The sequence below is a fragment of the Musca vetustissima genome, unplaced genomic scaffold (genome assembly GCF_032173495.1).
Source record: "Musca vetustissima isolate MV318-11 ecotype Yass unplaced genomic scaffold, APGP_CSIRO_Mvet_v1 utg4831, whole genome shotgun sequence".
Taxonomy (NCBI): Eukaryota; Metazoa; Arthropoda; class Insecta; order Diptera; family Muscidae; genus Musca; species Musca vetustissima.
The window spans coordinates 57,964-72,295 of NW_026876944.1; the positions used below are offsets into that span (position 1 = coordinate 57,964).

General features: G+C 34.8%; 1 protein-coding gene across 1 annotated transcript in view; it reads right to left on the reverse strand.

Moving 5' to 3' along the window:
- Window positions 1–14,332, reverse strand: part of LOC133321474 (sodium/hydrogen exchanger 3-like) — a 115,368-nt gene that overhangs the window by 54,515 nt on the left and 46,521 nt on the right. Inside the window, exons 4-10 of the mRNA XM_061530565.1 lie at window positions 9,287–9,489; window positions 5,323–5,443; window positions 5,112–5,250; window positions 4,827–5,044; window positions 4,460–4,752; window positions 4,270–4,395; window positions 3,852–4,039 (exon numbers count right to left, since the gene is read on the reverse strand). Of these exons, the coding sequence (XP_061386549.1) occupies window positions 3,852–4,039; window positions 4,270–4,395; window positions 4,460–4,752; window positions 4,827–5,044; window positions 5,112–5,250; window positions 5,323–5,443; window positions 9,287–9,489 (1,288 nt within the window). The remainder of the gene's footprint in view (window positions 1–3,851; window positions 4,040–4,269; window positions 4,396–4,459; window positions 4,753–4,826; window positions 5,045–5,111; window positions 5,251–5,322; window positions 5,444–9,286; window positions 9,490–14,332) is intronic.

The following is a 14,332-nucleotide window of genomic DNA, read 5'->3' on the forward strand; positions in this document are numbered from 1 at the left end:
GAAAATTTTAGAATAACTAAAACATGTTCTATAGTTTGCTGTTCTCAAAAAAATAAGATAGCAATGATCTGTTTAATTTATTTAAATCATGTTGAGAATCATTACCAAAAATGAAATTTTTCATGAAATTGACTTTTTTCGGTTGAAGTTTAAAAATAATTTTTTGTTTTACGGATGTACTTTAATCGTTATTACTAAAGCATTAAAATAATCAGTATGAACTAAAAATCAAATAATATGCGCGATTGCACCACATAATCACCAATTTGGAAAAAAAAACTAGACATTTCTTCAGTAAACACAAGTGTAGGTAATGTGGTATACCTTGATTCTGCATGAAAAAAGGCCAGCACTAGACAAAATGTCATTACTATGTTAAACATTTGTACTCTACGAGAGTCTACCACGAATCACAAGGATGAAAAACAAAGGCTATGAGTTTTAACAACTTCTCCATATAAAAATTAAATATTGACATGTGTAGACATTATTATATAATAAAAATTTTAGTTCCACTCAACGTATCCGTTAAAAATCTTAACAGACATAAATCTCGAGCTAATTCGCATTCATTAAAAACAATAAATTATATAAGATATCAATTGGAAGTGAAAATTATACTATACCACATTAACATCATGTGGTATACCACATTACCCGCACTTTTTTTAAATCGCTTTTTATGGAATTTCTAATATTTTCTCAAATATCTCTTAAATTGTTAGAATAATATTATTTTCAAATTGATACATGGAAAGACAACACATGTAGCATGTTAAGTGCAAAAATTCAATTTAATCGGATAAAAAATAAAAATTTGGCGATCTAAAAACAAATGGGTATACCACATTTGCATCACCTCCTATATTTTGTTGATTAATATGGACACTCTCAACGGCCAATAACTTTTGGAAAATTCTATAGTATTTTTTATTTAAAGGCTTTCAAACTCTTCGGGGCTATCATGGTGTGAACAGGTACTTTGGACACCATAATAAACATCAAAACGAAATGAAAATATGTGGATTTCAAGGTATGGAACAATGAGGGGATCGTTGCACAGTTTCTGAATCAAGGTTATGGAAAAGGACCAATAAATATATAAATAATTTTACGAAGAGTATCCTAACACGTCAGCAGAACATGTTAAAACAATAACAGCGGGACTTTCTATATTAAAACTGATCTGACCTCAACACATTTTGTTGAGATGCTTTTAAGACCTCACCAGAAGGTGTTAAAACTTTAACAGATTCTATTGAGACCTTAACAGGTTGTTAAGACTTTAACAAAGGCTGTTAAGGCCTTATTATAGGGTTAATGACTTTAACAGAGGCTATTATGACCTCAAAAGAGCATGTTACGACCTTACCGGAGGCTGTTAAGAACATAACAGGGTATGAAAAGAACTTAACAGACTGTTATGACCATAACAGAAGCTGTTACGAACTTAAAAGAGACTGTTAGGACCCTAAGAGAAGCTGTGAAAATCTTAACAGAGGCTGTTAAGACATTAACATAGGTTGTTAAGACCTTAACCGAGGCTGTGTAGACCTTAACAGAAGCTATTAAGACCTTAACAGAGACTGCTAAGACCTTAACAGAGACTGCTAAGACCTTAACAGAGGCTGTTAAGACCTTAACAAAGACTTTTAATATATTAAGAGAGACCGTAAAGACCTTAACAGAGTCAGTTAGGACATTAACTGAGTCTGTGAAGACCTTAACAGTGCCTGTTAATATATTAACAGTGGCCGTTAAGGCCTTAACTATGTCTGTTAGGACCTTAGCATTGGCCATTGAGATCTTAACAGGTTTTTAAGGCCTTAACAAATGAGGGTTCAAGACCTTCACATAGGCAGTTATGACCTTATCAAAATCTGTTGAGATCTTAAACTGATTTTACCAGGCTTTTCAGACCTTAGAGGCTGTTAATACCATACCAGAGAGACTGTTCAGACCTTCACAGAGGATGTCAAGACATTAACAGAGCGTGTTGTGGCTTTAGCAAAGAGTATTTGGCTTCAACAGAGGCTGTCCAGACCTAAACAATGGTGTAAAGATCTTAACAGAGGCTGCAAAGTCTTTTGAGAACTTAACACAGACTGTTCGACTGTATAACAGTCTCTGTTAACATATTAACATCTGTTAACATATTAGCAGACTCCGTTATCATATCAACAACCTCTGTTAACATATTAACGTCTGCTGCTAACAGATTAAATCCTCTGTTAACATTTTAACAGCCCCTGTTAATATTTTAACAGTCTCTGTTAATATATTTACAATCTCTGTTAGCATAATAACAGACTCTATTAGCATATTAAAAACCTCTGTTAACATATTAACAGCCACTGTTAACATATTAACAGCCACTGTTAACATATTAACAGCCACTGTTAACATATTAACAGCCACTGTTAATATATTAACAGCCACTGTTAACATATTAACAGCCATTGTTAACATATTAACAGTCTCTGTTAATAATTTAGTAGCTTCCGTTAACATATTATTAGTTTCTGCTAATATATTAACAGCCTCTGTTAACAAATTCACATCCTCTGTTAACATATTAACACTCCCGGTTTACACAATTCAACCTCTGTTAACATATTAACAGCCTCTGTTAACATTTTAACAGTTTCTGTAAAAATGTTAACAGGTTCTGTTAACATATTAACATACTAACAGTCTCTGTTAACATATTAACATGTTAACAGTCTCTATTAACATGTTAACAGTCTCTATTAACATGTTAACAGTCTCTGTTAACCTATTAACAGCCACTGTTAACATATTAATAGCCACTGTTAACATATTAACAGCCACTGTTAACATATTAACAGCCACTGTTAACATATTAACAGCCACTGTTAACATATTAACAGCCACTTTTAACATATTAACAGCCACTATTAACATATTGTTAACATATTAACAGTCTCTGTTAATAATTTAATAGCTTCCGTTAACATATTATTAGTTTCTGCTAATATATTAACAGCCTCTGTTAACATATTAACAGTCCCTGCTTACACAATACAACCTCTGTTAACATTTTAACAGTGTCTGTAAAAATATTAACAGGTTCTGTTAACATATTAACAGTCTCTGTTAACTTATTAACAGTCTATGTTAATATATAAACAGTCTCTGTTAACATATTAACAGTCTCTGTTAACATATTAACAGTCACTGTTAACATATTAACAGCCTCTGTTCACATATTAACAGCCTCTGTTATTATATTAACTGCATCTGTTAGCATATTAACAGTCTACTTTCTGTATAGGTTACTTGTATGTCCGTCTCTATAGAGCCATTTATGGAAGGTTTTGAAATCTATTAGTATGATTCTCGAATTTTTTAGGTTATAAATAATTTTGAAATGTTCATATCATCCAATGAATGAAATTGTTCCACCAATATTGAAAATGTTAGCTTGAATGTAAAAATGAGAATTAATGGTTATTAGTTTAGGGAAAAAATGTTAGTAAACATGTCATTGGAAGTTAGGAGAGAAAGCATGCTGGTCATCATAATTCATACTCCATTTTTGGAATTTTAAATTTAAATATAAAAATAACATATAAATAAAAATCTATTGCCATTTCTTTTTTAACAAATACATGCACACAAATAGTTGTTGCATTGATCCCTATAAATGGTGCCGGCAGCATTACTATACAGCTGAGGGTTAAAAGAATGTGTTTGGCCCAAAGTTACGATTATGAAATTCCAAAAGAAAAAAATAAATACGATAACAGCATTACAACATTACACAAAAATTATTTTCAATTTTGAAAAATTGTTTTTTGAAATTTTGATGTCGTCTAAAATTCGTTTACCAGGTTGTATAAATAGTTGGTGGTGCCCACCTTCCACCAATGCAATTATTGGTATAATTTCTAAATAAGGCACTCATTGATTCGGTGCCAGTTATTTGACCAATGGTCGATGGATTACGGCGCATAACTTCAATGGCATCACGCATCGTTAGTTTGGAATAGGTTTCAATGATTTTAGGTTCGGCGCCCTGAAAAAATGAAAAACGTTAGTTTTTTCGATACGATTAAAGGAAATTAACAAATGAGGTAGGTGCTCAAAGGCGTATGATTGCTGACACAATGTATACGCCCTTGGGAACCTCTAGGCGTATGCTTATTGACACAATGTATACGCCAAGGTGGTTGCAAATTTTAAATTCTTTATTTTGTGCCTACAAATAAGGAGGAAAATTTTTTTAAAAATTTAATTTGAACTCACCTTAAGATCTCTCAACAAAAGTGGACGAATGAAACGGTTGTCAAAACGCTTGAACTTATCACGCACATTGTAGTTACCGGTTTTGCCAACAATGTCCTCAATGCCGGCCATTAAATGATCCATAAACTAGACGAAACAAATAGAACCGAATTAATTTGTTTTCAAAGCAAAAAGAGATCTTCGTACTCACCCTCTCATGGATACGCTCATTCATGGTGGGCTTACGCTTATTGGCTCGCTTAACATTTAGAATTTTGACCAGCGGTTTTATGGTGATGCCCTGCACGAACACGGTAAAGTATATCACAGCTATGGTAGTGGTTACAAACATATTCTTTTGAGGCACTAAACGTTCATCGATTAATAAGACAAGGGCGAATGCAACGGCACCACGCAGACCACCATATGACATGACGAACTGATCGACCCGAGACAGTTTGTGCAAGCGGAAACGATTTGCCATTGCGGATAGGATGATGACACCTGGGGTTTGGTGAAGATAATGGAAGAACAATTAGCAACTTAAATTTTGTAGAGGTGTTCAAGGGTTCCCTTACCTATAACTCTAAATACGGAACAGAAAACAATTGTCAAAACGACAAACCATGTATTCCAAACATGATTGTTGTTGACAGTGGCCACGCCCAAAAACATAAAGATAATCGTTTCAGAGGAACTTGATAACATTTTCAATGCATATTTAACGGTAGTATGGGATTTCTGGGAGATATTGGATTCGACATAATTTTTCATTGTTATGCCACAGAAGGTAATACTGCAAAGAGGAAAAAGGTGATTTAAAATCGTGATCGAAATACAAAATTTGAAGTTTCATCACTTACGCCAATATACCACTCATATGGAATATTTCAGCATTCAGATACGCCAGATATGCCATTACGAAAATGAAAATGGGTTCAATGACACGAACGTGATCGGTGAAACGGGTCACCAGACCGGTAAGGAAGCCCCAAATAATACCTGGAAAACAAAAAAACAACGAAAGTTGGATTAATAAAAATTTTAAATAGGTTCTGAGATGTTTGAACTCACCAATAACTGTACCGCCAATGGCCACCACAAAGAATGAACCCACACCATTCACCACATCCTGGGCAATAATTTCCGATATACCAATCTCATTGTAGACTTCCATCATGTGATACATTACGACCTAGGAAAATAAGAAAAATTAGGAAATGTACAAAAGAAAATTTTTAAATTTTGTCAAAGTCCAAAAGGATCGTGGACACTTTTCCCAGGAAGCCGCCAAGGTGGGGATTTTTAAAGATTAGTTTTCAGGAAGCCTCCGAGGCGTGGATTTCATAAAGGATATTTTTCCAAGGAACCTCAGAGGGCTTGGAGTATTTACAGGATATTTTTTTCAAGAAACCTCAGAGGATGTGGAGTATTTAAAGAATATTTTGCATGGAATTACAGAGGCCTTGGTTTTATAATATATTATATTTTTAAGGACTCGGAGAGGCCCAATTTTTTAATAGTTTTAGGGACTTGCAGATATCTAGACTTTTTGAAGAATATTTTTTTGGACTTACAGAGGTGCAAAACTTTTTAACATGGAATGTAAAAATTTTAACAAAGTCTGTCAAAAATTAACAGAGGACGTTAATGTGTTAACAGATAATGTTAATATGTAAACAGATAATGTTAATATTTTAACAGAGGATGTTAATATGTTAACAGAGGTTGTTATGTTGTTATCAGAAGCTGTTAAAATAACAAAAGAGTCTGTAAATATAATAACAGAGGCTGTTTATAATTTAACAGAGCCTGATGTGTTAATAGTCACAACAGCCTCTGTTAATATATTAACAGCCTCTGTTGATGTATTAACATACTCTTTTAATATCTTAACAGCTTCTATTAATGTATCAAAAGCCTCTGTTAATTTCTTAACAGCCACTGCAAATTTCTTAACAGCCACTGTGAATGTATTAACTGGCTCTATTATGTATTAACATCTTCTGTTAATGTCTCTGCTAACATATAAACAGCCTCTGTTAACATATAAACAGTCTCTGTTAACATATAAACAGTCTCTGTTAACATATTAACAGTCTCTGTTAACATCTTAACAGTCTCTGCTAACATACTAAGTGCTTCTGTGAATGTATTATTAGCCTCTGTTAATGTATTATCAGCCTCTGTTAATATATTAACTGCCTCTGTTAATGTGTTAGCAACCCCTGTTAATGTACTAACAACCTCTGTTAATGAATTAACAACCTCTGTTAATGAATCAACATCATCTGTTAATAAATTAACAGTCACTGATAAGATATTAACAGCCACTGTTAACATATTAACAGCCACAGCCACTAACAGAGGCTGTTAAGATTTTAACAAAACCTGTTAATATGTTAAATGAGGCTTAGTATGTAACAGAAACTGTTAATATTTTAACATAGGCAGTTAATATGTTAACAGCCACTGTTAATATTTTAACAGCCACTGTTAACATATTAACAGTGTCTGTTAACATATTAACAGTTAACAGCCACGTTAACATATTAACACCCACTGTTAATATTTTAACAGCCACTGTTAACATATTAACAGCTTCTGTTAACATATTAACAGTCTCTGTTAACATATTTACAGCCTCTGTTAACATATTAACAGCCTCTGTTAACATATTAAGAGCTACTGTTAAACATTTAAGAGCTCCTGTTAACGTTTGAAGACCCTCTGTTCGTAGTTGACAGCCGAAGAATATTAATATCATAACAGCTCTTGTCAGGTATCGGCAAAATCTATTAAGGACTTATTAAACTCGTTTAAGGTCCTAACAACCTCTTTCAAGCTCTGTTACGGTCTTAGAAGTTCTCACAGCGTCCGTAATGTTGCATACAGCCTATGTTAAGGTCTTAACATGCTTTCTATTAAGCTCTGAAAGACTGTTGGTTCTTAACAGTTACTGTTGAGGTCTGAATAGTTATTGTTGAGATATTGACCGTCACTGTTAAGTTCCTAACAACCTCTGTTAAAGTTTTAAAGGATTCTGTTATGTTTCTTACATCCTCTGCTTTGATTTCAACGAACGTTAACGGCTTGATAAACTCTGCTAATGCATCAACTGTAACTTTTAAGGACTCTACATTCTCTGTTATGACCTTAGCAGGGGATGTTAAGATTTGAGGGACTGTAAAGACCTTTACAGACACTGTGAAGGTTCTAAAAGCCTCTGTTAAGGGTTTTAATGATCCCGTTATGTTATTTTAAGATGTGGTTTTAATGTTTTCTGTTAATATCTGAACAGACTCTATTAATGATTTAACATCCCCGGTTAAAACCCAAACAGTAATCAGTTAATCTAAACGACTGTTAAGGTCCTAACATCCACTTTTGAGGCTTTAGTAGGTTCTGTTAAGATTCTAATATCCTCTGTTTAGTTCCTGCCATGCTCTAACCAAAACATCCTGTGCTAAGATTTAGGCGACCGTTGAGGGCTTGCGTCTACTGTAATATTTAAGAACTCTACATCCTCTGTTATGACCTTAGCAAATGTTAAGATTTGAAGAACTGTTAAGACTTTAAAAGGGGCTTAAATGGCTTAAAAGATTCCGTCTTGTTGCTGACATCTTCTGATAAGATTAACATGACTGTTAAAATGTTTATACATTGTGTTAATATCTTAACAGACTCTGTTACGATTCAAAGTCCTCTGTTAAGGCTTTAGCAGGGGATTTTTTCAATCTGAATGTTAAGGACTTAACAGTGACTTTTGAGGCCTCGATATGTACTGTTAAGTTCTTAACATGCTTTGTTACGACCTCAAAAGATTTCGTTATGGTCAAAACCTTTTATGCTAACATCTGAAAGACTGTTAAGGCCTTAACAGTCACATTTGAGACCTCTACAGCCTCTGTAAAGTCCTTAACATCCTCTGTTAAGGTCTTTACATTCGCTGTTAATGCCCTATTCTCCTCTGTTAAGTCTTTAACCAACTCAAATTAAAGTTTCTTTCAATTTTACTGCACTGCAATCTCTCATCGACGAAAAGTTGTAATGCAATAAAAAAAGCAAACATTGTTGGCTCTAAGTGCCAAGATGACATAGAATGATGACCGTATTTTGTTGTTGTTGTTTTTGTGTAATCACATTTTCACTTTTTTCAGGTTGCCCAAGCACGTGTTCAACTTTTATGACAATTTGACATTACAGGTAGATGAGATAACGTTCCGAACAAAGTTGCTCTTGTTCTTCATGATGATGATGATGCTGAGGTGTGTGCGTGTCTATCTGCTTCTTGTTCAGGTTATGTGTCCACTCTACGCATATCTGATGAATTGCTGCTCCGTTTTACATTTTTCGTGTCAAGAATCCACTTCATGTCGAACATGGCACGGAAATGAGCATTCTGTCTGTGTGTGTATGTGTGTTGGAATTAAGGTATTTTATTTCAAGGTTACTTCGAACATTTTTTCGAAAACGTTTGCCTGTTAATGGCCCCATCACACGCACAAATACCCATTTCGGAGGTGGACTGTGAGAAAGGTCATGGAAATGTTCCATAAATTGTTATTAGGATTTAATTATTAATCAATGAGGATGTTAGGAACCCTTCATACTCCCTCCTCTTCCTGTGTTTTAATAGCAAAATCCGACAGACGATTTAATGTCTGGAAACATTAATTTTGATTAATGAACACAAATATCATTTGACATATTTTCCCAATATAGGCGCTGCAATGTAACCCCCTTCAAATAACGACACAAGTTCGCCAATCGTAGTCACAACCCCAATTCTTTAAATGTCACTGCAAACACTGGAGGACGACATCGATATACCGTACCACTTGAAGATGACATAAATAGATATGATGATTCGACTTCAAATGTGGTTCTGCCCAAAGCAATTCAAATCAGAAAATTCTTCTGCCTAAAGGAACACCACACAAGCACAACCACCTACACATACCCCCTATCCTCCTCGAACAACCCCATTATATGTGGGTGCGTTTGCATGAAATTATATCTTCGAATCACCACTTACCGTCACAGCATCGTTGAGTAGGGATTCACCAAAGACGACAATGTAAAGAATTTCATTGACATGAATTTCTTCGAATACGGCCAATACAGCAACAGGATCCACAGCTGAGATAAGGGAGGCAAAGATGAAAATATCCAAGAAGCGTGGGGTGTCTTCGGGACCACCAAAAATACCAGCCAAACCGCAACCGTACAATGAACCGCCTATAAGAAGAAGAGAACAAGTGGAAAAGGATAATGAGACACATATACGTATTTTTAGTTAATGAAATTGTCAATATGTTATTGGGAATAGAAATTGTAGGAGGAAAGGGAGGGGAGCGGAATGTAAGAAGGAGCGTTGGCCATTATCACACATTATTCCAATTGTAATGGCTGCAGTCAATGGCAATTAATGTCAGTGGATTTGCGTCATTAAACTTGTATGGCTTCATTACAAATGTCAATATCACGCAGACGTCATATTGGAAACAAATAAAATCGAATGGAACAGGATAGGAGGCCGTTTGAAATCCAGCAGGCACTAATTTAATAACAAAGACGGCTGATAGATTAACATAGGCAGTTGATATCTTAACAGAAAATTGTTCTTATAATAACAGAGACGGTTAAAATGTTAACAGTGACTGCTAATGTTTTAACAGAGACCGCTAATGTGTTACCGTAGACTGTTAAAATGTTAACAGTGGCTGTTAGTATGTTAACAGCGGCTGTAAATATCTTAACAGAGGAAGTTATTGTGATAACAGAGAATGTTAGTATGTTAACAAAGGCTGTTAATATGACAACATAAGCCTTTGATATATTAATAACGGCTGTTAATATTTAACAGAGACCATAAATATGTTAACAGACGCTATTTATATGTTAACAGTGCTCTTAAAATGTTAACGGTGACTGTTAATATATTAAAAGAAGCTGTTAATGTTAACAGTGGCTGTTAATAATTTAACAGTGATTGTTAATATGTTAACAGTGACAGTAAATTTGTTAACAGTGGTTGTTATATGTTAACAGTAGCTGTTAATAGGTTAACAGTGGTTGTTAATATGTTAACAGTGTTCGCTAATATGTTAACAGTGTATGTTAATATCATACCACAAGCTGTTAATATATTAACAGGGGCTGTTAATATTTTAACAGAAATTGTTAATATTTTAGCAGAGGCTGTTACTATTTTAACAGATATTGTTAATATTTTAAGAAAGTCTGTTAATATAATAACAGAGACTGTTAATATGTTAACGTAGACTGTTAACAGAGGCTGTTAATACATTAACAGAGAGAATATTTTAACATACGTTATTAATACATTAACAGAGTCTGTTAATACTTTAACATAGGCTGTTAAAATATGCACAGAGGCCGCTTTTATACTAACAGAGTATGTTAACATTAACAGTGGATATTATTACTTTTACAGAGGCTGTTAATAGATATTAACAGATACAGGCTGGTAACACATTAACTGAGGCTGTTATCACATTAACAGAGGCTGTTAACACATTAACAGAGGCTGTTAACACATTAATAGAGGCTGTTAACACATTAACAGAGTGTGTTAAAGCATTAACAGAGGCTGTTGATGCATTAACAAAGGCTGTTGATGCATTAACAGAGGATGTTGATGCATTAACAGAGGCTGTTAATACATTAAAAGAGGCTGTTAACGCATTATCAGTGGCTGCTAATACATTACAGAGGCTGTTACCACATTAACAGAGGCTGTTGATAAAATAACAGAGGCTGTTAATACATCAACAGAGGCTTTAAATACATTAACAGAGACTGTAAATATATTAACACAATTTGCTAATACATTAACAGAGGCTGTTAATACACTTACAATGTCTGCTAATACATTAACAGAGCCTGTTAATACATTAACAGAGCCTGTTAATACATTAACAGAGCCTGTTAATATATTAACAGAGCCTGTTAATATATTAACAGAGCCTGTTAATACATTAACAGAGCATGTTAATACATTACAGAGCATGTTAATATATTAACAGATCCTGTTAATACAATAACAGAGCCTGTTAATACATTAACAGAGCCTGTTAATACATTAACAGAGCCTGTTAATACATTAACAGAGCCTATTAGTACATTAACAGAACCTGTTAATACATTAACAGAGCCTGTTAATACATTCAGTTCGCCTAAAAAGGCTTCCTGCAGCACGCCTATATGGGCTCCCTTCAGCTGGCCTATAAAGGTTGCCTTCAGCTGGCCTATAAAGATCCACGCCTTAGGGCCTCAGAACAGCCGTAAACAATTCTTTAAAAGATCCACGCCTGAGGGCCTCAGAACAGCCGTAAAAAATTCTTTAAAAGATCCACGCCTGAGGGCCTCAGAACAGCCGTAAAAAATTCTTTAAAAGATCCACGCCTGAGGGCCTCAGAACAGCCGTAAAAAATTCTTTAAAAGATCCACGCCTGAGGGCCTCAGAACAGCCGTAAAAAATTCTTTAAAAGATCCACGCCTTAGGGCCTCAGAACAGCCGTAAAAAATTCTTTAAAAGATCCACGCCCTAGGGCATCAGAACAGCCGTAAAAAATCTTTAAAAGATGCACGCCTTAGGGCCTCAGAACAGCCGTAAAAAATTCTTTAAAAGATGCACGCCTTAGGGCCTTAGAACAACCGTAAAAAATTCTTTAAAAAATCCACGCCTTAGGGCCTCAGGATAGATTTAGAAAAATTATTTAAAAAATCCACGCCTTAAGGTCTCAAGGTAGATTTAGAAAAAGTCTTTAAAAAATCCACTCCTTAGGGACTCAGAACAGCCGTAGAAAAAAATTCTTTAAAAAACCCACGCCTTAGGGCCTCAGGATGGATTTAGAAAAATTATTTAAAAAACCCACGCCTTAGGGCCTCAGGATGGATAGGGCCTCAGAACAGCCGTAGAAAAAAATTCTTTAAAAAACCCACGCCTTAGGGCCTCAGGATAGATTTAGAAAAATTCTTTAAAAAATCCACGCCTTAGGGCCTCAGGATAGATTTAGAAAAATTCTTTAAAAAACCCACGCCTTAGGGCTTCAGAAAAATTCTTTAAAAAACCCACGCCTTAGGGCTTCAGAAAAATTCTTTAAAAAAACCCACGCCTTAGGGCCTCAGAAAAATTCTTTAAAAAACCCACGCCTCAGGATAGATGTAGAAAAATTATTTAAAAAATCCACGCCTTAGGGCCTTAGCACGGGTTAGGTGCCAATACAATGCGACTTCCTGATGCTTAAACGCCTGTAAGTAAGCTTTCGGCTTCTTTAAATTTCTCATCGAAAATTGTTCATACGCAATGGCGAATCACTGCATCCCAGCTTCGCAAAAAGCCATTTATACAGATTCAATGACCCCAGAGACTCCCTATTAAGGCTTCCTTTCCCTTCTGAAACTAGAGACCTTCAAGTCTACTTGTTTTGTTATATTTTCATTATTTTAATGGTTCGCCTGCCTACTCGACCCCCTACCTATATTTTTTTTTTTTTTTTTTTTTTTTTTTTTTGTGCTACTTGTTAGATTCCATTGACGGATTACGAGAGCATCATACCCACCATTGACGTAGATGAAGATATAACAGTCATCACTGCAGTTAAAGTGTGTCAATACCACACCGAGCCAACGACTGCTGAGATGAGTTCTGCTTCGGACAGATGATAAAAATTAATGTGTGTTACAGACATTAGATAGAAGGGAGTGACTGGATGGATAGTCACGTTCCAAAAATTGGAATCCATAATATTTTTTTCATAATTATAAACCGACTAAATATTCCGACCTCAGCCCATAGAATAGCCCACCTTGTTGGTAACCATTCGTCACTCCAATTCGAATTCAATTCTCAATTTCAAACGCATAAATTAATTGATTTGAAAACTATGTCTGTACATTCGATTCGATTTATGATTTGAACTTGATTTGATATATATATGGGCAAATTATTTATTGGTGATTGGAAACATTGAAACCAGTATCAGCATCTTGACGAAGTGATTGTATTCCAAGTGACTGGTTGACTGAATAAAAATATGATTGATATGGCAGCTGAGCAGAGCCGAACACAATTTCAATAGAATTCAATTTTGATATTCAATAATTTCATTTTCATCATTGATTTCACAACTTATTTTTCCGAGAAGTGGCATCGTTCTCTCTGCTGCTTCTTCTTCTTCGCGTTCTCCATTATCGTCTTGATTCTTTCCATTATCACATTCAAGTTCATGTCCTCAGAAATTATGGCACAATAGAAATAAATACATAAAATAAGAAAACTGAATGCTGCAATGATTTTCAAGATATCAAAAAAATAATTCAGGTGTGAAATTCAGAATTTGCGGAATACCCTACACCTCGAACGTGAGGCATAACTAGTTTCGTAGAAATCTTGAATACAATTTCCAAAAAAAATAAAAATAAAAAATAGGGGCCAAGAAAAATGTATTCCACAATTCCTTCAGCAGACTATTGGGCGCCGCTTGAAATATAAAAGAAATTTCCCAATAGGTCCGCTATGGATATACCAGAATATACCCTGACCGATCTCTGGCCTCCCCAAATTTTCTTCATTCCAAAAGCCAATGACATTTTTTTTTGGTCGCCTGTCCCACATTAAACGATCTGGCCTAGACAGACCAAGAGACGTCGTAGCGTCGTGTGCAACAAAACGCATTGATTTCCAATCTAAATAAATAAACTGACATGACACGTGGCGGAGAAGGTGGTGGAGGACTACCAGACGATGGTGACAATGATTGTGATGATATTTATTATTTTTATTATTCTTGTTGTTGTTATCATTGCAAATTCGAAAGATGCGAATAAAACAGAAATAATATTTTCATTATTTATTGCATTCTGTCGGTTTTTATTTTTTCTATTCTGGGCAAAAAAATATTAACTTGACTGGATGTCTAGCTAGATACGATGTGTAATGCATCGGTAACAGCGTTGAATGACATTTTCCAAATTGATATTGACATTTTTATTATTGTATGGAATTATGACAAGGAACTTTATCAAGAAGTAAATGCTAAGAGACAAACACGTG